At 44.0% G+C, this 23159-nt stretch overlaps 1 protein-coding gene across 1 annotated transcript in view; it reads right to left on the bottom strand.

Annotated features, from left to right (window-relative positions):
- LOC126335637 (odorant receptor 13a-like) overlaps positions 1–23159 on the bottom strand; it is a 125927-nt gene that overhangs the window by 11389 nt on the left and 91379 nt on the right. Inside the window, exon 6 of the mRNA XM_049999092.1 lies at positions 2084–2239. Within this exon, the coding sequence (XP_049855049.1) occupies positions 2084–2239 (156 nt within the window). The remainder of the gene's footprint in view (positions 1–2083; positions 2240–23159) is intronic.

Consider the following 23159-nt stretch of genomic DNA (forward strand, 5'->3'; position numbering starts at 1 on the left):
CCACCACACTTCACTGATTCCCACTATATCTAACTTCAACCTAACCATTTCCCATGGTAAGGTCTAAGAAATGGCCTTGTGTTATACAACAATTTTAATATAATTATTTCTATAATTTGCACTAGTTGACTTTGCTGCTTTAATAGTAAGAGTGCTGTTACCTTATTAGTATTTATAAAGCTTCTCTGATTCATGTAGCAAGCTTTCAACGCCATCATATATATTATGTGTATAGGAAACTGGTAATAAATTATTAGTATGTATGGTGCATTTAAGGGCGTTATTAACCAATCATTTACATCCCATCACCTTTTCACTGTGTTCCAAAAAGAGTGTTTAACACTATGTTCGTTTTTGTGTACTAAGAACCTGAGCTGATTATTGGGGGAAAGGGTCCATATACACTCCTGGAAATGGAAAAAAGAACACATTGACACCGGTGTGTCAGACCCACCATACTTGCTCCGGACACTGCGAGAGGGCTGTACAAGCAATGATCACACGCACGGCACAGCGGCCACACCAGGAACCGCGGTGTTGGCCGTCGAATGGCGCTAGCTGCGCAGCATTTGTGCACCGCCGCCGTCAGTGTCAGCCAGTTTGCCGTGGCATACGGAGCTCCATCGCAGTCTTTAACACTGGTAGCATGCCGCGACAGCGTGGACGTGAACCGTATGTGCAGTTGACGGACTTTGAGCGAGGGCGTATAGTGGGCATGCGGGAGGCCGGGTGGACGTACCGCCGAATTGCTCAACACGTGGGGCGTGAGGTCTCCACAGTACATCGATGTTGTCGCCAGTGGTCGGCGGAAGGTGCACGTGCCCGTCGACCTGGGACCGGACCGCAGCGACGCACGGATGCACGTCAAGACCGTAGGATCCTACGCAGTGCCGTAGGGGACCGCACCGCCACTTCCCAGCAAATTAGGGACACTGTTGCTCCTGGGGTATCGGCGAGGACCATTCGCAACCGTCTCCATGAAGCTGGGCTACGGTCCCGCACACCGTTAGGCCGTCTTCCGCTCACGGCCCAACATCGGGCAGCCCGCCTCCAGTGGTGTCGCGACAGGCGTGAATGGAGGGACGAATGGAGACGTGTCGTCTTGAGCGATGAGAGTCGCTTATGCCTTGGTGCCAATGATGGTCGTTTGCGTGTTTGGCGCCGTGCAGGTGAGCGCCACAATCAGGACTGCATACGACCGAGGCACACAGGGCCAACACCCGGCATCGTGGTGTGGGGAGCGATATCCTACACTGGCCGTACACCTCTGGTGATCGTCGAGGGGACACTGAATAGTGCACGGTACATCCAAACCGTCATCGAACCCATCGTTCTACCATTCCTAGACCGGCAAGGGAACTTGCTGTTCCAACAGGACAATGCACGTCCGCATGTATCCCGTGCCACCCAACGTGCTCTAGAAGGTGTAAGTCAACTACCCTGGCCAGCAAGATCTCCGGATCTGTCCCCCATTGAGCATGTTTGGGAGTGGACGAAGCGTCGTCTCACGCGGTCTGCACGTCCAACACGAACGCTGGTCCAACTGAGGCGCCAGTTGGAAATGGCATGGCAAGCCGTTCCACAGGACTACATCTACGATCGTCTCGATGGCAGAATAGCAGCCTGCATTGCTGCGAAAGGTGGATATACACTGTACTAGTGCCGACATTGTGCATGCTCTGTTGTCTGTGTCTATGTGCCTGTCGTTCTGTCAGTGTGATCATGTGATGTATCTGACCCCAGGAATGTGTCAATAAAGTTTTCCCTTCCTGGGACATTGAATTCACGGTGTTCTTATTTCAATTTCCAGGAGTGTACATAAGACATAAATTCCATTATAGTCTCAAATACGTCCCTAAAATGGCAGTTAATTACTGAGTGGTCTAAGCAACAGACAGACTGAGATACAGGCAGTTAGCGAGTGCAGGAGTCAACCGAATGTTGCGTGTGAGAGATGCCTTATACCTAAACCTCAGTATTGCCCGTATCCCTTTTGTGAGGAGAGGATAGTACTTTGCTAAGTTACGTGGTGATGGAAGAGGGTGCACAGTGATGTGAAAAGCAGTGTGAGGAGCGCGCTCACCTCAGTGAAGAGGACGAGGTTGATGTCTATGACCTTGCCGGCGGTCATCCTCTGGATGCGGCGCGCGCGCATCACCATCATCCAGAGGCAGCGCCGGCTGCTGCGGCTGGAGCCCACCCACTGCGACTCGTAGGCGGCCTGGCCCACCTCCAGCTGCTGCAAGCACGAACCGGGCGAGGACAATGAGTCTGTTTAGAAGGTTTGGGACGTGACCCGAGGAAGGAACTGAATGCTTGAAGCTACCGAAACAGTAGTTGGTACAGGTTGTGCCCAATCAGACTACATTAGGCGACAATCAACAAGTGCAAAGTTATTTGAGGGATTCAATGTGCACCAGAGTCTCACTTTTGGCCACTGAAGCACATCAGAGAAGCGTTATAAAGGAAGGAGGAGGGAGAATACTGCTTTCTGACGTTATATTGAAGCTCAAAAGTGAATAAGAGGCAGAGGATAAGTCAAAATGTAGTGGGATGTGCTTTCCAGTTGTTTGTGTTCGTAGATTTTCCCGGCGAATGAGATGCTTGAAGGTTTCTCGGGCATGCAGCCGGGTTGACTGGTCGTTTTAGAACGAATTTTCGACGGCGTAACGTGCCATCATCATCAGGTTACTCCTGTTGACTGACGTCCTAGGACGGCGGTATATAAACCTGTCGCCTCTCCCCTCCACTAACTCCGCGTATGGACCGAGGGATGTGCATTCCGCGGTGGTGGGGGTAGCTTGCGCTGACGAGATGACTGATGGGCGTCAGTACGCATGCCGCCTTCGGCGGGTGTGGTGCCCCGTTTTCGCTGCTCCCCCCGCAGAACTTTTATTGCTGGATTCCACGCTTGGCTGAGTTGAAATCCGTTGTCCTTGTTGATAAGGTTCTCGTGCAGCTGGATTTCAATTGCTTCCTTCTATATACAGTCCCAAAAGCGGGATGTGTTGTGCAGGACTTCTGTGTTCTCGTATTTCATACGATGGTTTGTCTCGAGGCAATGTTCTGCGATTGCAGATTTTGTAGGCTGTTGGCGATCGGTGTGCCGTTTGTGTTCAGTACACCTTTCCTCAATGGTGCGATTGGTTTGCCCCACATATGCTTTCCCACACTCGCACGGTATGAAATGAACTCCAGATTTCCAGAGTCCTAAATCGTCCTTCACTGTCCCTACAAGGGACTTGATCTTTGGCGGCGGGAGGTAGACGCATTTGATGTTATGACGTCCTACAATCCTGCCTATTTTTCTAGATACGTTGCCCGCGAATGGTATGTAGGCTGTCGCTTTCGGTGGATCATCTAGGTGTCGTCTGTGGTGTGGTCTTCTGCTTGAAGGCGCGTCGTTTTTGGCGGTCACTATAGCCGTTATTCTGCAACACATCCTTGAGGTTGTGTAGTTCCGGTTTTAACCTTTCTTCGTCTGAGGTCACACGAGCTCTGTGAACCAATGTATTTAGAACTCCTTCCATTTGCGATGGGTGATGACAATGAAGGCATGAATGTACAGATCCGTGTGGGTTGTCTTACGGTAGACACTGTGTCTCAGTGTTTCATCAGGCTTTTTCCGTACCAGAACACCCGTTTTTCTCCACCTCCATGGTGAACTGAATTTCGGGGTGGATAGAGTTCAGATGTTGTAAGAACAGTTGGAGCTTCTCTTCCCCGTGAGGCCAAATGACGAAAGTTTCGTCAACATACCTGTAGAAGACTGTTGGTTTTAGTGGTGCTGATTCTAACGCTTTCTCCTCAAATTCTTCCATGTACATGTTGGCCACCACAGGTGACAGAGGGCTACCCATTCGTAAGCCGTCTGTCTGCTCGTAGTAATGTCCGTCAAAAAGAAAATATGTTGGCTTGAGCACAAAGTTAAATACTTTCTTGAATGTGGGCACAAATTTCTTCTCAATAACATCCAGCGAATCCTTGAGTGGAACTCTCGTGAAAAGTGAAACAACATCGAAACTGACCGTAAGATCTGAGCTGGCCAACTTGAGTTTCCCCATACGTTCCACAAATTGAGCCGATTTTTTGATGTGGTGCTCACATTTGCCAATGACCCATCAAACTAGATTCGTTGTCGTCATGTGAGTATCGGAGATCATATGTATTGTCACAAGTTAGTCACAAGGACCGTAATACACCAAGCAGTAATCAAACAGATCCTGTATATTTATTAAGGTATTACGAAAACATGGATATGCGCGACGAGCTGATGGAAGAAAACACGAAATGCCGTGGTCCGATGATGAAGTGGTACAAGCCACAACATGGGCTGTTGGTGGTGTACCAGTCACAGTTGTTATAGATGCAGGGGCAACAGTATGTGCTGTATAATACAATTTGTATAAGTGGGTGAGGGAACTAGGCTCTGTTCAGTACTTTCAAGTCCAGGAATGCCGAATCTTGAGTGCAGTTTGTGTTAAGTCACACTGGGTTAAGATACAGGCTTTTGTGACAACTGAGCGGGGTAATGTAACTGACAATTTCGTTATTGACTGATAGGCATAGACCTTCTGTAAGAGAAAGACAACAACTGATTTCTCCTTAGGAAAATGTTTCTTAACGCACAATGGCGAAAACATTGAAGTAATTCTGGGCAAACAAAAGTTAAATCACAACAAATGCTAGAATAGAACATAACTGAATAATCTCTATCACCATTCTGTAGCCCATTCTTAGCGGTAATCCAATATAATGGAATTATTCGTCTCGTGTTAGAAGCACGAGCCATAAATAAAGTAATTATACCTATACATAAGACCTGAAGACCTTGATGAGCAATAACAAAAACTGCATGCTGTCAAATACCTTACAAGCATCGATTTTGTAGCAGCACTACCGTTTCAGATAGGAAAAAATTAGCTTCAGTGCACTATTTTGGAGCACACAAGTTACAGCAAGGCGTGGGCCTGTTGACAGTAAGTTACGCTACCAGCGGTTGCAAAGTAGAATGGAAGCCACAGTGCCATATATCCGCTGAAAAGAGTAAACGCAGCAGTTTTCATGGCGCAAGTTACAGGCAGAAGGGGCCCACTGGCCTACCTAGGTGTTATGAGTATATGATTCAGAGCAGCGCGTTAGCAAAACAGAGGTACACAGCTGCATATAAATAGGTGCCGGCTCACTAACAAGGCATCCAAGTGTGGCAGCTCTCCTGGATGGTGGGGCATGTCACACCACCGGCTACACACAGCAGCAGATGGGGCGCCAGCACTCCAGTCGCCAGCGGGTCGCTGGTTCGACTCTCTGAGGCCGACGCGAGGTCTGTAGCCAGCCAGTGATGGCCACTCCACGGCTCCCTACCGCCGGCATTGTTGGTTCCCAACTCACGCCGGAGGCATCCCGAGGCGAGGGCTGCAGATTCGGATGTCGGATCGCAGGTGCTTGTTGTCGCCCATGACCTAAACCACGACGGTGAAGAAGCATGCAGCGAGACACCTGCAGCTCCCGGTGAGTGATGCTGAGGTGGCAGAGGCGAAGGCTGCTGAGTCGGCTACTGGCGCAATCTGACTTTGTAGCCGTACAAGGCTGACACACAGCAATGTGTGTATGGGTCGCTGAGGCAGCCATTCCGCAACAATCCATTTTGCAGACAGTGAAGTGGTGTCCTCAGCATTGTGGGACCCGGTGACTCAGACCAAGGGGAATACGGCACTGTAGTTGGTCTTAATACGGTGCCTTCTACCTCTTCCCACTACATTTGGTGTTGCTGTTACATTCGGTGCCAGAAGTTCCCACTACATTTGGTGGCAGAATAGCGGACGTCGTCTGTACAGTACTATATTAGAGTCCACTGCCTGCGTTACAGTCACAAATCGTGCTGGGTGCTGACCATTTTTTTTTTTTTTTGGGGTGTTGGATGTTTCTTTCTTTTTTTTGTTTATGTTTTGAGTATGGCTCCTGGCAGGCCAATTTGAATTTTTTGCATAGGCATATTATTTTCTTTTTGTCAGACTAAGTGTTAGTATGTTTGGGGCAGTAAGGCGTTGTTTTTCGTGGTATTTAATTACTTTTGTATTGGTTTGAGTATGAAGTTACTGAGTATGATGATACTGAGGTTTGGGGAGTTGGGTTATTTTTGTATTTAACTGTTTTGAATCAGGATTAAGAGGGAACGAAAGCAACACAATGGAAGAGCCAGGAACGCGAGGTGTGTTGGTACCAGAACCGGTACGGATTTTGTTGGAAAAGGTAGCACAGTTGACAGCGGACAATACGCAGTTGAGGAGTGAATTAACATCTAGAAGTGAGCGGGAAACTGTATCTGATCAGTCGATTTTGCCTAAGCAGGAGATTGATCCAGCCGCCACGAGTTTGATTATTCCGTTTTCTGGATGGCAACTGAGGATGTGCGTTCGTTTGTGGAAGTATTGGAAACTTCAGCTGTGATGAATGGTTGGTCTGATGAACAGTTGGCCGACCGCGATGGCGGAGCAGTTCTAGGCGCTATAGTCGGGAACCGCGTGACTGCTACGGTCGCAGGTTCGAATCCTCCCTCGGGCATGGATGTGTGTGATGTCCTTAGGTTAGTTAGGTTTAAGTAGTTCTAAGTTCTAGGGGACTGATGACCTCAGATGTTAAGCCCCATAGTGCTCAGAGCCATTTGAACCATTTGATGAATAGTTGTTACATGTAGCCAAGATTAGATTAATGGCTGAAGCGAAGACATACGTAAAGTGTTTTGAGGCATTAAGCAAGGTGGGACAGTCTAAGCAGTCGAAGGAAGGGCTTTTAACAAAGGTAAAAGAAACAGAATAGCGCTCAGTACTTTAGCGAGAGGTTGAGTACAATGACGAAGAGACAGAGGGTAGAGAAATTTGCTGACAGAATATGGGAAATTAACGAGTACACTTACGTGTTGGGTCAGAGCGATGAAGCGAATGGTGTTATGTTGCAGGAGGCCGAGCAAAGGGTACTTGATGAATTTTTGACGGAGTTAGGGGCGCATATGTTGCGGAAAGTGCTTGAAGGGACTCCGAAAGATTTGTAATCGGCCACTGAGCTGGCAAATTCAACATGAGGAAATAGACGTGGGAACGGGGGTACGTGATAGACATGCAGTGTTTACAGTGGGTAAAAAATGTTATAAATGTGGTCGTACGGGACATGTGCAGAGGCAATGTACCCAGTCACCGAGGAATAGAGGAAGGGGTGGAAATCAGCAGCCTGGAGGATGGAGAAGTGGACTTAGTAGAGGTGGATAACCGTTAAAAGGCAGGGGGGGGGGGCTAAGGGAGCTCCCATTTAATTTCAGTGCTACAAACACGTATGCAGAGGTGGAATATTCAGTGGTACGATCCACAGGAACTAAATAGTTTAAGATTTTGTTCGACAAAGGGGCGCAAGTTTCAGTTTGTACTAAGAGTTTAATGGGACGAAGGAAGTTAGACCCACCACGTTATAGGTTGCGTGGAGTGGGCGATAAGGTGTTCACACCTTTGGGTTGAGTGACAGTTGACTTTTGCATAGGGAAAGGCCGATTTGATGCATGCATGGAGGTGGTACCATGGGTAAGCGAGGGCTACGACATGATCCTAGGGGTAGATTTCTTGCATCAACGTCACACCAAAATTGACCTTGGGAACGAACTGTGGAACTTGATGGAATGTTATTTCCACTAGGGGAAACTGTTGTCGATGCAGAGCTGCCGCGAGGGGTGTTCAATGTAATGAACAAACCGATTGAATCGCGTACATTAGCATTATGACTTAATTCGCATGGGTGTGTGTCTGTTGGCACCGGGAAGTCGCTTCGGGTAAGTGGGGAGTCGAATCTACCTGTGTGTACAGTATGTGTTATTGAACCATTGGAGGATAATGAAGTTTTGGGTATATTGGGTTGTCTTGTGAGACTTAGTATTGTACACGTACAGGAGAGGAACGACGGGCGAGTAGCTCCCGTGAATGTGAATAATTTTAGGGCTGTAAACGCGAATTTGGGTAAAGGAGTTCTAGTAGCAAATCTGGATGTGCCAGATGAAGACTGGTGTTCGAGAGGTAGGCGAAGCGATCAACCACTAACTGCCGATATAACTGTATTGCGTGACAAAATTAAGCATTTGAAAGGAGGAGAAAGAGAGCATATGGAAGAATTATTGTGGGAATTTAAGGATTTGTTTTTTCCGCAAGGGCCGTTGCCAACAACTCCATTAGTTCAACATAGGGCACCAACAGAGAATGAAGCACCTGTTTACCGTAAACTATACAGAATACCGAGGTATTTGCAGCCGATTGTGGAGGATTTCATTGATCAACAGCTTGCGGACGGTGTTATAGAGCATAGTAAGAGTTGCTGGGGAGCGGGAATTGTCATTGTGGCTAAAAATCTATGGATGGAATTAAGAAATACAGGTTCTGTTGTGACTACCAATACCTCAATAATATGACAGTAACGAACGCATACCCCATTCCAAACATAACGGAGACTTTGGATCACTTAGGACAGTGTCAGTACTTTTCTATGATGGATTTGGCAAGTGGTTCTCATCAGTTAGAAGTGGCTCCGGAGGATCGACCCAAAACTGCGTTCTGTACTCCTGGAGGCCATTACTAGTACATCAAAATACCATTCGATTTGAAAAACGCTCCGGCAAAGTTTAAGAGGTTGTTAGACAGCGTCTTGAGGGGTTTGAAACCATGGCAGTGTCTTGTCTATTTGGATGACATTATAGTGTTTTCAAGTAGTATGGAGCAACATAGACAGCGGTTAAGGGAAGTCTGTATGAGGTTAAGAGCAGCTCGTTTGATGTTGAACCTGTCATTTTGCATTAGAAGAAGTAAAATATTTGGGTCATATTATCAGTAAGGACGGAGTGCGAACAGATCCGAGGTTGGTACAGGCTGTAAAAGATTTTCAGGAATTGAAAACAGTTAAGGAAGTGCAGTCATTCATCGGAATTTGAAATTTCTATCGAATGTTCGTGAAGGGCTTTGCAGATTTAGCACAGCCGTTGACGTGATTGTTACGGAAGGGTGTGAAATTTGAGTGGACAGAAGTGTGTCAGAAAGCGTTTGACAAACTGAAAGAAGTGTTTACGTCAAGTCCAGTTCTTGTGCTTCCAGATTTTGAAAAGGAGTTTATACTAGCATGTGATGCATCGAATCAAGCCTTAGGATGTATTCTTAGTCAGGAAATTGATGGGAAAGAACATCCTGTAGCCTATGCATCTGGGCAGTTGAATGCAGCAGAGAGGAATTACTCAACAACAGAGAGCTTAGCGCAATCTATGGAATCACGTATTTTAAATGTTATTTATATGGGAGATTTCAGGTAGTGACAGATCATGCTGAGTTGAAGTGGTTGTTGGGGTTGAAGGATCCGTCCAGTAGACTCGCTACATGGGCTGTGAGGCTTAGTGAATTCGACTACAAGATGGTGAACAAGCCTGGGAAGAAGCATGGTAATGCGGATGCACTAAGTAGGAAGGTGGCAAAAGTAGACGTCATAGGTTATGACCTAGTGGTATGGCAAGAACTACAGCATGTGGACAACGATTGCAAAGGGTATCGGACACAGCCTCAATGTAATATGTACGACGGTGTTCTGTGCAGGGAAAAGAAGTTATGACCAAGACTAATAATGCCAGAAAAGCTGAAGGATGAGGTTTTAAAGGAAGCACATGATCACGTGTTATCTGGTCATGGAGGGTGTAGAGCGACGAATAGGAGAGTGGCAGAGAGGTATTGGTGGAGAGGTAGGAAAGCTGGTGTGAATCAGTATGTCAAGAATTGTATACCATGTGCACAAAGAGCAGATTTGGTTCGGAAACAGATACAGCTACAACGATTGCTAGAAACGACATGTCAATTCTCTGTGTTGGGGATTGTTGTCTTAGGACCTTTCAGGCGAACACCATTGGGGAACAGATTCGTTCTGACAATAACAGACCATTTTTCGAAATATGTGGAGATGGTGGCTATGCCAAATCAAAAGGCAGCAGTGGTCGCGCAAGCGTTAGTAAACAACTGGATTTTGAGGTTTGGTGTACCGGATACAATAATTACTGACCAAGGGACCAACTTCATATCGATTTTAATGTAGGAACTGTGTAAATTGTTGAACGTAAAGAAGCTGAGGATGAACGTGTTGCATCCACAGGCGAACGGAAGGACGGAATGGGTACATAGAACAATTGGGAAGATGCTGAGTTTTTATATGGATTCTCATCACCATTAGTGGGACGAGTATTTGAAGCATATTTTATGTACATATAATGCAAAAATCCATATGAGGTAGTGTATGGACGAAAAATGACGTCACTGTGTAGTGAAGCTACAGAAAGGAAGGACTAGTGAATTTGTACATCAGTTCGCAAGGACAATTCGGGATGTTTGTAAACGGGTACAAAAGGTGAATACAAAGGCTTTGGAAAGGCAGGAAGACGCATTAAAACGGAAAGGAAGTATACCAAAGTATAAAGTGGAGAATAGATAATGCTGTCCAGCCCCTTTACACAAAAAGGGAAAACGAAGAATTTCCTCACAAGGTATCAAGGGCCATACCAAGTTGTTGAAACCACATCCCCCGTTAATGTCAAGTTTCAGCTGCCAACTAGAACAACGATAGTACACATTGGGCGGTTGCGGACATTTAAGGGTTGTCCGGATGTGATTCCGGACGTGTCACAAGAAGGAAAGAGGAAGAAAGAGAAAGTGGAGAGAGGTGTTAAGCGCAGGGAAAACCAGGAAGATAGAGTACAGCATGGAGTATCTTATGCTTTGCGATCCATAAAGTAGTAGAGTATTTGTAGTTTTTTTCTTCTTATGTATCATATGGTTTGCGTAGATTAATTAGGTATTGTATTTTCATATGTTGTATGTGTTTTCGAGTATTGCAAGCCTGCTAGAGACAGTAGTCTTTTTTTTTTAAGAGGGAAGAAAGGTGATAGTGATCACTGTCCTCAGGGCAGTGAAAAGGGGAGCGTTGAGCAAGTTTGTGGAAGTGAAAACTAAGGAGGTATTGCTGATTTCACCATTGGTTGTACTGACAACTACAAAATTAATAGAGATGTATGAAGCTGATGAGGCGTTTTACAATGTGAGGCACCCTAAATACAAAAATAGATTAAGAAGATTGGAGACCTGACCTGATCTAACCGAACCTAACCTAACCTAAACTAAACTAACTCTCTCCTGTAGCAAGGTATCGGAGTGTTACAGTGACCATGTCTTCTGGACATATAGCAGTTCTTAAGCGATTATTGTGCTTTGTGTTATGAGGATACACTTAATTGAGAACATACTGAAATGTATGCTCATCCATTCTTAAGTAATTGATGTACGACTTGACGTCCTCTCCTATAAGCTCAAAGTTTTGTTGAACGCTTTTGTCGTGTCGTCGTAAAACCCACGGCTTCACCCAGGTAGATTTCCTTTTGTTTCCCCATTACTCTTCTGCATGTGCACACAGTGCAACTGTGGTATATGCAAATGCTGCGGTTAATAACAAGTTGTTGTTGTCAGCCATGTTGAACTTTGATGAAAAATATGATGACAGTGTAATACACCTTTTCAGCGCCACGTCAAAGATCTTTGTCAAATATATTTGACCAATATTTGATCAAATCTTTGACAAAGAAATTTGATAGTGTAATATCAGCCTTATGTCAGTGTATAAGTGTGTCATCAATCGCCGGCCGGTGTGGCGTTGCGGTTCTAGGCACTACAGTCTGGAACCGCGAGACCGCTACTGTCGCAGGTTCGAATCCTGCCTCGGGCATGGATGTGTGTGATGTCCATAGGTTAGTTAGCTTTAAGTAGTTCTAAGTTCTAGGGGACTGATGACCACAGATGTTAAGTCCCATAGTGCTCAGAGCCATTTGAACCATTTTGTCATCAGTCACGGACCTTTACTCGTATGCTACTGTACAGTAGGGTGCGAATCAGGAAGACAACACTACGTACGTGCTCTGCGAGTTTTCCAAGAAAATCATACCAGCTGGCATGGCGCCGCCTGGGAACGCCACACAACAGCGTATGATGCAAAAGCCTCTATCTGACCTCACCAGCAACACCTGATGTCACATTTTTGATAGACTCTCAGCCAGCGAGAAGTGTTTGAAATCGATGCTCACCTTAGAACTTTGCGTCACTCATATGCCACGTTGATAAAAGACGAGTCTGTGCCAAAGACTTCGGAACGATTAAATTGAACATTTAAGGGAACTTCTTATTGAACAAGAAAAAGAAATATACGTACTAACTTTTCTTTACGATGTGTAAAGTTTGAATGATTACTCACAATGAAGCAACGAATTATATCATAGATATACACGAGTTATTGTAATATCCGTTTTCTAAAAAAATATGTTTTGTGTAAAACTTTTGCATAAAGGTTGCAACCACAGAGTCAATGTTTGTAGTTGTGTTATCTCTGCAATTTTCTTGAGAGCAGCTAGGAGAAGCCTGGCTGTTCACACTTGTTTTACTGTCCCCTGCTTTTGACATATAAGCATCGTTGGTTTTAGTTATACGTAGTAATTTCACGATATACTACCTTATTTTGGTTTACTTAAATGCTGTTTTATTACCGGTTAACCAATCCGCATGTTTATTTAATTACTGATTGTGCTATGAGTTGTATTTTTCACTATTTGTAGCAGGAAAGACGTAACACCCCGATGTGGCACCGATACGCCATTAGTATGATTCCATTCCTAATTTGCAGTGTCCATTCTCCCTCATTGTATGTGCGAAACCTACAATCATTCAGAAAAGAAATCTGAATTTTTTTCCAACCAATCATACAGTATAGTGCGACTACCAAATCGCGATATGCAAATTACATTTCCTAAAATGCAGTCGGTCCACTACTTCTGTTGCACCGCTCCCAACACCAATCTGGCATCACAGTCTTCACTCTTGTACCGAAATTCTAAAATATTTGAGTTGTCGGTGGAGGAAGCGCCAACTTAGTTCCGTAATCAGACAATTTTGTCGTTGGTTACGTTATTATTTTCGCAAGCTATATTTTCCAGAAACGCAGCTGCACAAATCGAATATTCACTTTGCGCATTGATATACGTGAACAGCACTGCTCACGTATTTTTTCGAAATACTATGAGCAATAATATCGGACAAACAGAGTCTATAAGTTTGTTAGTAAGCCTTCTGACGGCAAGCTGCCGTTATTTACATAAACATTAGTAGGGCTCTGTCGCTTGTAATAACTGCAATAACTGGCAATGAATACCTTAATTTATATTTTTTCTAGTGGGTAATATGATGCATTTTCTCTGTCCCTCCTGAATGAGTGGTTGAGAATTATTTCAAAATGCTGAAATATATACATTAAGGGTGTACTGTGAGTAGTTAAATTCACTCTCTCTATTTACCTGCTTAGCTAATACGTATTTTTCTATAGTTATAAATCTGGTCGTGATTGTTTTACGACATTGAATTTTTCGGCCTAAGCCTGGTCGAGGTAGTTTTACAACATCCAATTTTTTGCCTCATTTCTATGAGTGTCAAATGTTGAGATCTACCATCGGGGCACATACTCCAGAATTTTGACCAATAATTTTTCGAATATGTGAATGTGTGCAAATTAACTCACGCTTTCATTTACATTGCTGACATTATTTTGCAATATTGTGACGTCAAACTGTGTCCTTCCGTATATGAAACTCAACTAGTAATGTAAACATCGTACTTTTTGCACTGTGTCGGAAACATTTTTTTTGAGGGTGAGTTGTGGGCAGTTGCACTCAGTCTGCCTGATTAGCTAACGCTCTATTTTCTGCCGTTATGGGCCTGGTGAGAGTGTTTTATGACATTGTATTTTTAGGCCTAATTTCTATGAGTGTTAAAATCTACCATTGGGATACATACTTCTGAATTTTGGGCACTAATTTGCCGAATAAATATGTATGTGGAAAGTAACTCGTTATTTCTTTTACATTGCACACTTTTTTCCATTACTGTGACATCAAATGGTGTTTTTCGATGTGTGAACCTCAACGACTGAAGTAAACATCATAGTTTTTCCCGCTGCTGCTGTATTTTGCATACATTTTAGAATGTTTACAACAATTTACACACAGATTTACGAGATTTTGCATTTTAAAGTGATATTGGAGACATTTATGACGTGGTACAAAGAGCGAACTATGTTTGTGATTTCATAATGCAGTCATCTGCTGGTGATCCTAGAAACTGGGATTTACTATTATTTCGTATTTTCTGGGTATGTGGAATGGTATTTATGGTAAAATTAATGTGTAACAAATACGAATTCCTGATTCATTATTTACATTTTCTAAGCAAATATCGATTTATATTTATTTATAGCTAAACATCGATATTTCAGTGCAGGGATCTGCTGGTGACAGAAGAAAATAGGTTTTGAAAGTGGACTTACCTTTATTTACGTTTTCAGAGTTTCTGGGGAAGTGTTTACAGTAAAAACTAACTTTCAACGAATATTTATTCCTATTTCATTATTTATAGTTTATATGCAAATGTTGGTTTTTAATTATTTATTGATAAATATGCTATCTACTCATTCCAATGGTCAGGTCTGTGTCCTGGCGGCCATGTTTAAGTTTTTCTGTCTCAATCAGAAGCGGGCACGGAAACTGAGGCAGTTGATTGCCGAAGCCAGAGGGCTAACAAGTGATCTTCTGGTGCCAATTATAGTGATGTCATGTTACATGATTCAATCACACAGAATGTGTCAGACGCTCGCATTTGTGCTGCAGTTATAAAGCTGTGAAATTCTGATCTAAAAAACAATTCTGTCTACTGCGCAATATCAAACTATTGTGGACACAACAAAGGTCGATTTTGAGGCACTATGCTTTTCTGTTATTCATAATGAACAAGATAGCCTGTCTACAGAACATGATAGTGTTAAACTGAGAAATAGGACTCAGACAAAAGTAAACGTAGAAGTGAAAGCATCCAGTCTCGCCGCAGTACACAAGTACTACAACATTCTGTGAGGAAGCCTTGTCCCCAGTGCTTTTCGAATCATGACTGGGAAGGTTGTCCTTGTCGCGATGTAACCTGCTACCAGTATGGACGGCAGTGTCACATTCAAACAATGTGTATACGCGGCAACCCGGGCTCAGTAAACATTCACTGCCAGATGAACTCGTGCTCGCTGCGGAGCAGTTCGGCGAAACCATTAACAATGACGCAAATCATGTCTTAAATTTCCACTTCGCGAAACCTTCTCCTGCAGTATGCAGGCAGGCGAAAAAATTATTTGTGAAGTTACGAGTGGAACAAAGGCAATTAAGTTACAGTTGTTCACTGGTGCACCTGTTTCACTAATGAATAAAGACACATATGACAGAATCGGTTGCCCACTGCTAGAATGGCCTACTTCTATTTTGTCTGTCTACAACAGAGAAGAAATTCCATTCCTAGGGTTGTATAGTGTGTTTGCAACTTTTAATGGAATGACAAAGTGTGTTTCCTTCGTGTACTCAGATATAAGAACAATGCAAATATGTTTGAATTATATTTATTTGATTTGTTCAACCTCTACATACAGGACAGTCTGTTACAACAGTGTTTTTCCGCTTCACACTAATGTTTTTGACTCGTGTAGTAAGTACAAGGAAATATTTGAATCAAGTTTAGGAAGGGCTAAAGATCATGAAGCGCACGTTACTGTGAAACTCAGTGTGCATCTGGGATTTTTTGGCTCTCCCATGCAGTACGTGAACGAGCTGCTAGGGAAATGCATAGATAGAAAGACGATAGGGTTATCCAACCCGTTCCTGCAAGCTAATGGGCATCATCCTTAGTCATTTCCAGAAGCCTTCAGGTGGTTTATGTCTGTGTGTGGATTTTAAAGTGACACTAAACCCAAAAACTGTCTTGAATTCTTTTTCTCTTCCATGTCCGAAGGAATTCATGGACAGACTGAAATAGGGCAGATACTTTTGAAAGATTGATTTACCTGAGGCATATTTACAATTGCCACTGGATGAACAGTCCAATTTATACTTCGTGATAAACACTTACCTAGATTAGTTACAGTTTCAACGATTATCCTTTGGTAGTTCTTCAGCTCCTGCAATTTGACAATAGGTCCTGTAACAGTTAACAGCAACAGTGCCTTCTTGTCCAACCTATTTGGACGATATTGTAGCCAAGGGACATTTGTCTACTGAATATTTAACAAATTTAGATTGTCTGTTGCAAGTTACTTCTGTGGCTGGCCTAAACTACAACAAGGAAGAGTGTTCCTTCTTCTAGGAAAAACTGAACTACTTAGGTCACATAGTTAATGCACAGGTTATTCTCCCTACTTCGCTGCATTTGTCTGTCATTAGAGACATGATGGCACCTGACAGCATCAAATAACTGTCTCCAGTGAGGAAATTAAAATGTCATCAAGAAAAAGTAAAATATCACTGCAGCATTCCCACATTTGTGCTGCATTCGTAAGTCTTTACAGCATGAACCTAAGCTCGAATAAACCGAAAGGGACCAACTTTATGGGAGCAGATGAGGAACTGTTGTAGGGAGGAAATATCCCTGCTTGCAAGAACTCATTTACTGCTGTTTTGGTAGACCAAAATAGGTCTTTCAGTAGCTGACATGGTCTATGGTGTATCAGACGGCTGAATGTGATGATCTTACTGCACACTGAATCTTTCTGGCAGGGAAAAGGGGATGGGGGGGGGGGGTCCCAAGACTCAGTAGAAGGTGAGTAAGCGAGTAGTGCTGTACTGACCTTCGCTGAGGTAGTTTGGAATGGAGTTGTGGAGGCGATGAATGAAGACAGTTGATGTAGCCAATCCAGATTCAGTCATGTTGCTTGGAGTTCCCATTTGGCATCTTGGATCTTATGTATGATGACACTGCTGTCATGACGTATGTGAACGTTTTGTGTGGGTTAAGATTTGTTGGATGTATTGAATATTATCAACAGTATGAAAGCGTTCCTGGAGAGGCTGAAGACCATTGGGTATGTCCGAGAGAAGTGGTGGTAGGGGTCAGAGCAAACTGCAGTTGTGCTGGGCCGCTGAGGGGGCATGACCGAGTATGACAGAAGCAGACCAAGTACTGGTTGAGTGAGTTAGCACGTCCGGAACCAGGTCGAAGTGTCTGCGCTGTGCTGTGCTGATGGCTGGTTCTACTAAACCTGCAATTATAAATGTCCAAGTGAATTCTTTGTTAAGGCCAAGGTATAATATTTAGACTTGTGAACAATAGATATGGATTGTCGAATAACTTGCTGCAGGAATTGAATAGGTGCATGGGATGTTGGTTTGCCTGGTGAGAAGGATGGTTAAGGGCTGACCTTTGAGCCTGTGTGAATGGGGTATAAATGGCGTCTGATGTGGTCATGTACAAAAATTCTGTCACCATGAAGGAGAAGCACTGGTTGCAATCCGTCATTGTCAACTTGGGAACTGAGGTGACTTAAATATCCTGTACGGTCTGGTGCATCTTCAGCAGACAGTGTGTGTATTTCGGGAAATTACATGGAGGACAGCAGTTGCAGGTGGAATAGGTGTATGTTGCATTCTGCAGAGGCACAGTGTGGTCAGCGGCATGTTACACAGGTGCAGATATTACGCAGTTGACCACGGTCTGCTTACGTGCAGGCACATCGCCTATGGCGATGAAGCAGGGGTTTGTTGATGCTGCATGAAGATTATCCATCCGGCTGGGTGCAGTGATGTCAGAGTCGGTGGAAGTTGTGAAGCTTGGGAAAGGCATGTTGTTGTTGGGGCATCGCTTGTACTGCCATTGCGATTGTTGATGTACTGTCTTTGTTGTAAGAGTCGAAGGCATACTACCAAAGGTTTGTGGTAGTGATATTTTTCATATCTGGTGCAAAGTGATATCAAAAGTGCGCGAGAGTTTTTTTTCTGGTCATGTGTTTTTTTTTTTTTATCTTTGCCGTAAAACTATAGAGTATCCTAGTTTTTGTTACTTCTCTGTTGTTTTTTTAGTTTCTTCTCATCGTGAGTTTTTGCGAATAAATATTTTTTCGATAACACATTATACCGGACGGCTATGCAATTATTTGTTGTAGGCAAGTCGCCTACAGGTTCATGCTCATGAGGTCATCTCTAGTTGGACTTGTGGGGAGAGCTTCTCAATCCGCTGGGTGCATAATGTTTGGTCAAGCATGAAGTGAAAGTCGATCTGTGTCTGAAGGTGTTGCTGTAATTGTGATGGAGTCTTCTCACTTAAAAGTGAATGGCGTGATGGATTTGTTCTTCCAGAGAGAAGGTGGGGCTGCCGGGCAGTGCTGCTTTCACAGTCTCATACTTGTTGTCTACTGGGAGGCGGGGGGGGGGGGGGGGGGGGTCGAGGATGATATGATTACCGCATATTTCCCCAATTAGAGTAACAATTTCATACCATCACTGATGATGCGAAGATACTGTTCACTATGGAGAATCATGAAGTTGGTTGATGTGTCCTGTGACTTGTAGGTTGCTGAGAAAATGTTCATAATGGAAGAACAGGCGAGGAGGTATTGTATGTATGCGGCACAGCATGATGCGCAGTAGATGGTGCATCTGCCTGCTTGAGGTTTGGAGTGAAGTCTCCTTGAAAGGGTGTAGTCATAAATCCAACCTGTTGGACTGCTGTGGCTCAGATGTAGTCCAGTCTGTAAAAGGAACTGGATCCCAGGCGAGATCACAAAGTACACTGTTGGCTACATTCTATTGTTTGGCGGTGTTGCACACTAGTGTAGCACTGTCCAAGAGAGAGTCACTGTCACTCTTCATCATGCGGACAGCCGCCTGGTGTTATCCATAGCGACTGACATTGAGCCATGAAAAACGTTGTCCACAGGCACCTGTGTGGCGCAAGTGGTGAGGGGGGAGGGGGGGGGGGGGAAGCATGAGGCAGCATTGTAGTTGCGTAATAGTAGCAAATGATGCAATTACTTGCGAATACGATCGTCTGGCGTCACCATTGTAGCTATACAGAACATAGACGATGACGGTGGCGAATAATGCCACAATGTGGACACAATATGGAATACTTTTATTGCCACATAGATCGTACACAAGACAAGCCACTGCCCACAACAAAGCCATAAGCGAGCCTGACTGTCAGAGAATTTCTGCACTGTGTGCCGATCATCTGCCAGCGATGCTACTTCTCTGTACAGTGTGCCCACAAACCTTGAAATACATAACCAATTCTTTATCAATATTTATCAGTACTTGGCAGAAAATTTAGGGGTAAAATACTAGTTAGCAGATACACTCACCAGAAAGTGACTGATCGCAGATATCGCATTTCAATGTTGTCGAAGTTATACAATTTATGAATTCGAAAAGTCTGAGAATTCGCAACTAAAAATCGCAGTTAACCAAAAATAGCATTCAAAGGAAACACTGGAGGGTCGAAAATGGTTCAAATGGCTCTGAGCACTATGGGACTCAACTTCTGAGGTCATCAGTCCCCTAGAACTTAGAACTACTTAAACCTAACTTACCTAAGGACATAACACACATCCATGCCCGAGGCAGGATTCGAACCTGCGACCGTAGTTGGAGGGTCACATTTCAGTTCACCTGTGTGATCGGGAATGATATTGGTATCTATACCCTTTCTGTCTCTATACTCCTCCATAAAATTAGAGGCCTAATCTTTGGAAGGTGCCGCGAAAATTCTCAACATGGCCCCACAGAAAGAGATACAATGAGGTTAGTCCAGGTGAGTTTGAAGTTCCGCTAATTTGAAGCTGGAAAGTGTAATATCCCCCCCGCCCCCCCCCCCCCCCCCCATGAACCATGGACCTTGCCGTTGGTGGGGAGGCTTGCGTGCCTCAGCGATGCAGATATCCGTACCGTAGGTACAACCACAATGGAGGGGTATCTGTTGAGAGGCCAGACAAACGTATGGTTCCTGAAGAGGGGCAGCAGGCTTTTCAGTAGTTGCAAGGGCAACAGTCAGGATGATTGACTGATCTGGCCTTGTAGCAATAACCAAAACGGCCTTGCTGTGCTGGTACTGCGAGCGGCTGAAAGCAAGGGGAAACTACGGCCGTAATTTTTCCCGACGGCATGCAGCTTTACTGTATGATTAAATGATGATGGCGTCCTCTTGGATAAAATATTACGGAGGTAAAATAGTCCCCCATTCGGATCTCCGTGCGGGGACTACTCAAGAGGATGTCGTTATCTGGAGAAAGAAAACTGGCGTTCTACGGATCGGAGCGTGGAATGTCAGATCCCTTAATCGGGGAGGTAGGTTAGAAAATTTAAAAAGGGAAATGGATAGGTAAAGTTTGATATAGTGGGAATTAGTGAAGTTCGGTGGCAGGAGGAACAAGACTTCTGGTCAGGTGACTACAGGGTTATGGACACAAAATCAAATAGGGGTAATGCAGGAGTAGGTTTAATAATGAATAGGAAAATAGGAATCCGGGTAAGCTACTACAAACAGCATAATGAACGCATTATTGTGACCAAGATAGATACGAACCAACACCTACTACAGTAGTACAAGTTTATATGCCAACTAGCTCTGCAGATGACGAAGAAATTGAAGAAATGTATGATGAGATATAAGAAATGGGTGACTGGAATTCGAGTGTAGGAAAAGGGAGAGAAGGAAACATAGTAGGTGAATATGGATTGGGGCTAAGAATTGAAAGAGGAAGCCGCCTGGTAGAATTTTGCACAGAGCACAACTTAATCATAGCTAACACTTGGTTTAAGAACCATGAAAGAAGGTTGTATACATGGAAGATCCCTGGAGATACTAAAAGGTATCAGATAGATTATATAATGGTAAAACAGAAATTTAGGAACCAGGTTTTAAATTGTAAGACGTTTCCAGGGGCAGATGTGGACTCTGACCACAATCTGTTGGATATGACCTGTACATTAAAACTGAAGAAACTGCAAAAAGGTGGGAAATTAAGGAGATGGGACCTGGATAAACTGAAAGAACAAGAGGTTGTACAGAGTTTCGGGGAGAGCATAAGGAAACAATTGACAGGAACGGGGGAAAGAAATACAGTAGAAGAAGAATGGGTGGCTTTGAGGGATGAAGGAAGACAAACGTCTCAAAAATGAGATCGACAGGAAGTGCAAAATGGCTAAGCAGGGATGGTAGAGGACAAATGTAAGGATATAGAGGCTTATCTCACTAGGGGTAAGATGGATACTGCCTACAGGAATATTAAAGAGACCTTTGGAGATAAGAGAACCACTTGTATGAACATCAAGAGCTCAGATGGAAACCCAGTTCTGAGCAAAGAAGGGAAAGCAGAAAGGTGGACGGAATATATAGAGGGTCTATACAAGGGCGATGTACTTGAGGACAATATTATGGAAATGGAAGAGGATGTAGATGAAGATGAAATGAGAGATATGATATTGCATGAAGAGTTTGACAGAGCACTGAAAGACCGGAGTCGAAACAAGGCCCCCGGAGTAGACAACATTCCATTGGAACTACTGACGGCCTTGGGAGAGCCAGTCCTGACAAAACTCTACCATCTGGTGAGTAAGATGTATGAAACAGGCGAAATACCCTCAGACTTCAAGAGGAATATAATAATTCCAATCCCAAAGAAAGCAGGTGTTGACAGATGTGAAAATTACCGAACAATCAGTTTAATAAGCCACAGCTGCAAAATACTAACACGAACTCTTTACAGACGAATGGAAAAACTAGTAGAAGCCGACCTCGGGGAAGATCAGTTTGGATTCCGTAGAAACACTGGACACGTGAGGCAATACTGACCTTACGAGACCAAGAGATGAATACACTAAGCAGATTCAGAAGGATGTAGGTTGCAGTAGGTACTGGGAGATGAAGAAGCTTGCACAGGATAGAGTAGCATGGAGAGCTGCATCAAACCAGTCTCAGGACTGAAGACCACCACAACAACAACAAGTGTAATATGGAACGCAGTAGTGTACAGGAGATCCGTCGTGCCTCATTGCTGTCGCTGTGGCTTCTGTATTGATATCAGCTTTTCGTCACTTCTTTATCTGAAATGCCCCACCGTTAAGCGGCTCATCCACGGGGCATGGAAACTAACTCGGACACGTACGTGGACACGTAAGCTGATGTGCTTTCTAGTGTCGTAGGCGAGCGCTCAGAAATCGTCACACGGGATGTACTCACCAAAGTGATTTTCACTTTAATACGATATGCGAGTGTAACACAATCTAGCGTCGGTTGTTGGCTATAGCTGTGCACATTCAACACAGATCTTCCTTCTGCGAACGAATACCTGTGAAAAAACCGTTAACTTCATTAGCTTTTCTCAGAAATGTGCTGATGAAGATAATGAAGCACATTGCGCAGGTGGCTATGGATTGAAAAGCGCCAGATACATTGACACGAGATCTTTAAGAATACTTCATTTCCTCCTAGATCATTGTAACTGATGCCATATTTCAATAAGGAAGCAAAGCTTATCAACGAAGGTCCAAGCGCCTACATAACACAACTTTTTTACCTCCAGTATTTCGAAGTCATACTCAAGAGTATTTGACATTTCGTCATAATCAGCGTGAAGGAACACATACACTGGTTGTGTGAAACATCTGGAGAGGTTCATATTCCCATCTTATAAATTTTCATTTAAAGTGTAAATGCCATATGGAATTTGTGACTGGAATATCCGACCTGGTAGAAGATGTTCTTCGTCTGCTCTCTGGTCCCTCCCCTTGCGGATATGTGAGAGTTGTTTCTTGTGTGTCTTTGTACACTGTATGTGTAAGAAACTATATTGCAGTGTTATCTTTATGTTCATATGATGATGATATTGAGAGAAGGAAGAGGATGAGATCCAGAGCCTGCACGTAGCCAGCTATCCTTGAACAGCACCAAGGGGAACGTCCAGCTGAACATCTCCACCTGATGGATGGATCACCAGCAGTATCACATACAGAAGTTGCAGAAAGTTTTGGAATCTAATGCAGGACATTGGCACAGAGACTGTTAATCAGGAACTTTGTGCCATTATGCCACCCCCCCCTTTCCAACGAAATAGTGACACTGAAGACTTCACCCTCCACTAGTATTCGAACCAATTTACCTCCGAGTCGAGCACCATCACAAAGGCGTGCTTTAGCGACCTCGGATACGGTGGTAGATTACTTTCCACTTAGAAGTGGTTTCCAACCTGGAAATTTGGAAATTATA

This window comes from Schistocerca gregaria, chromosome 2 (assembly GCF_023897955.1).
Source record: "Schistocerca gregaria isolate iqSchGreg1 chromosome 2, iqSchGreg1.2, whole genome shotgun sequence".
Taxonomy (NCBI): Eukaryota; Metazoa; Arthropoda; class Insecta; order Orthoptera; family Acrididae; genus Schistocerca; species Schistocerca gregaria.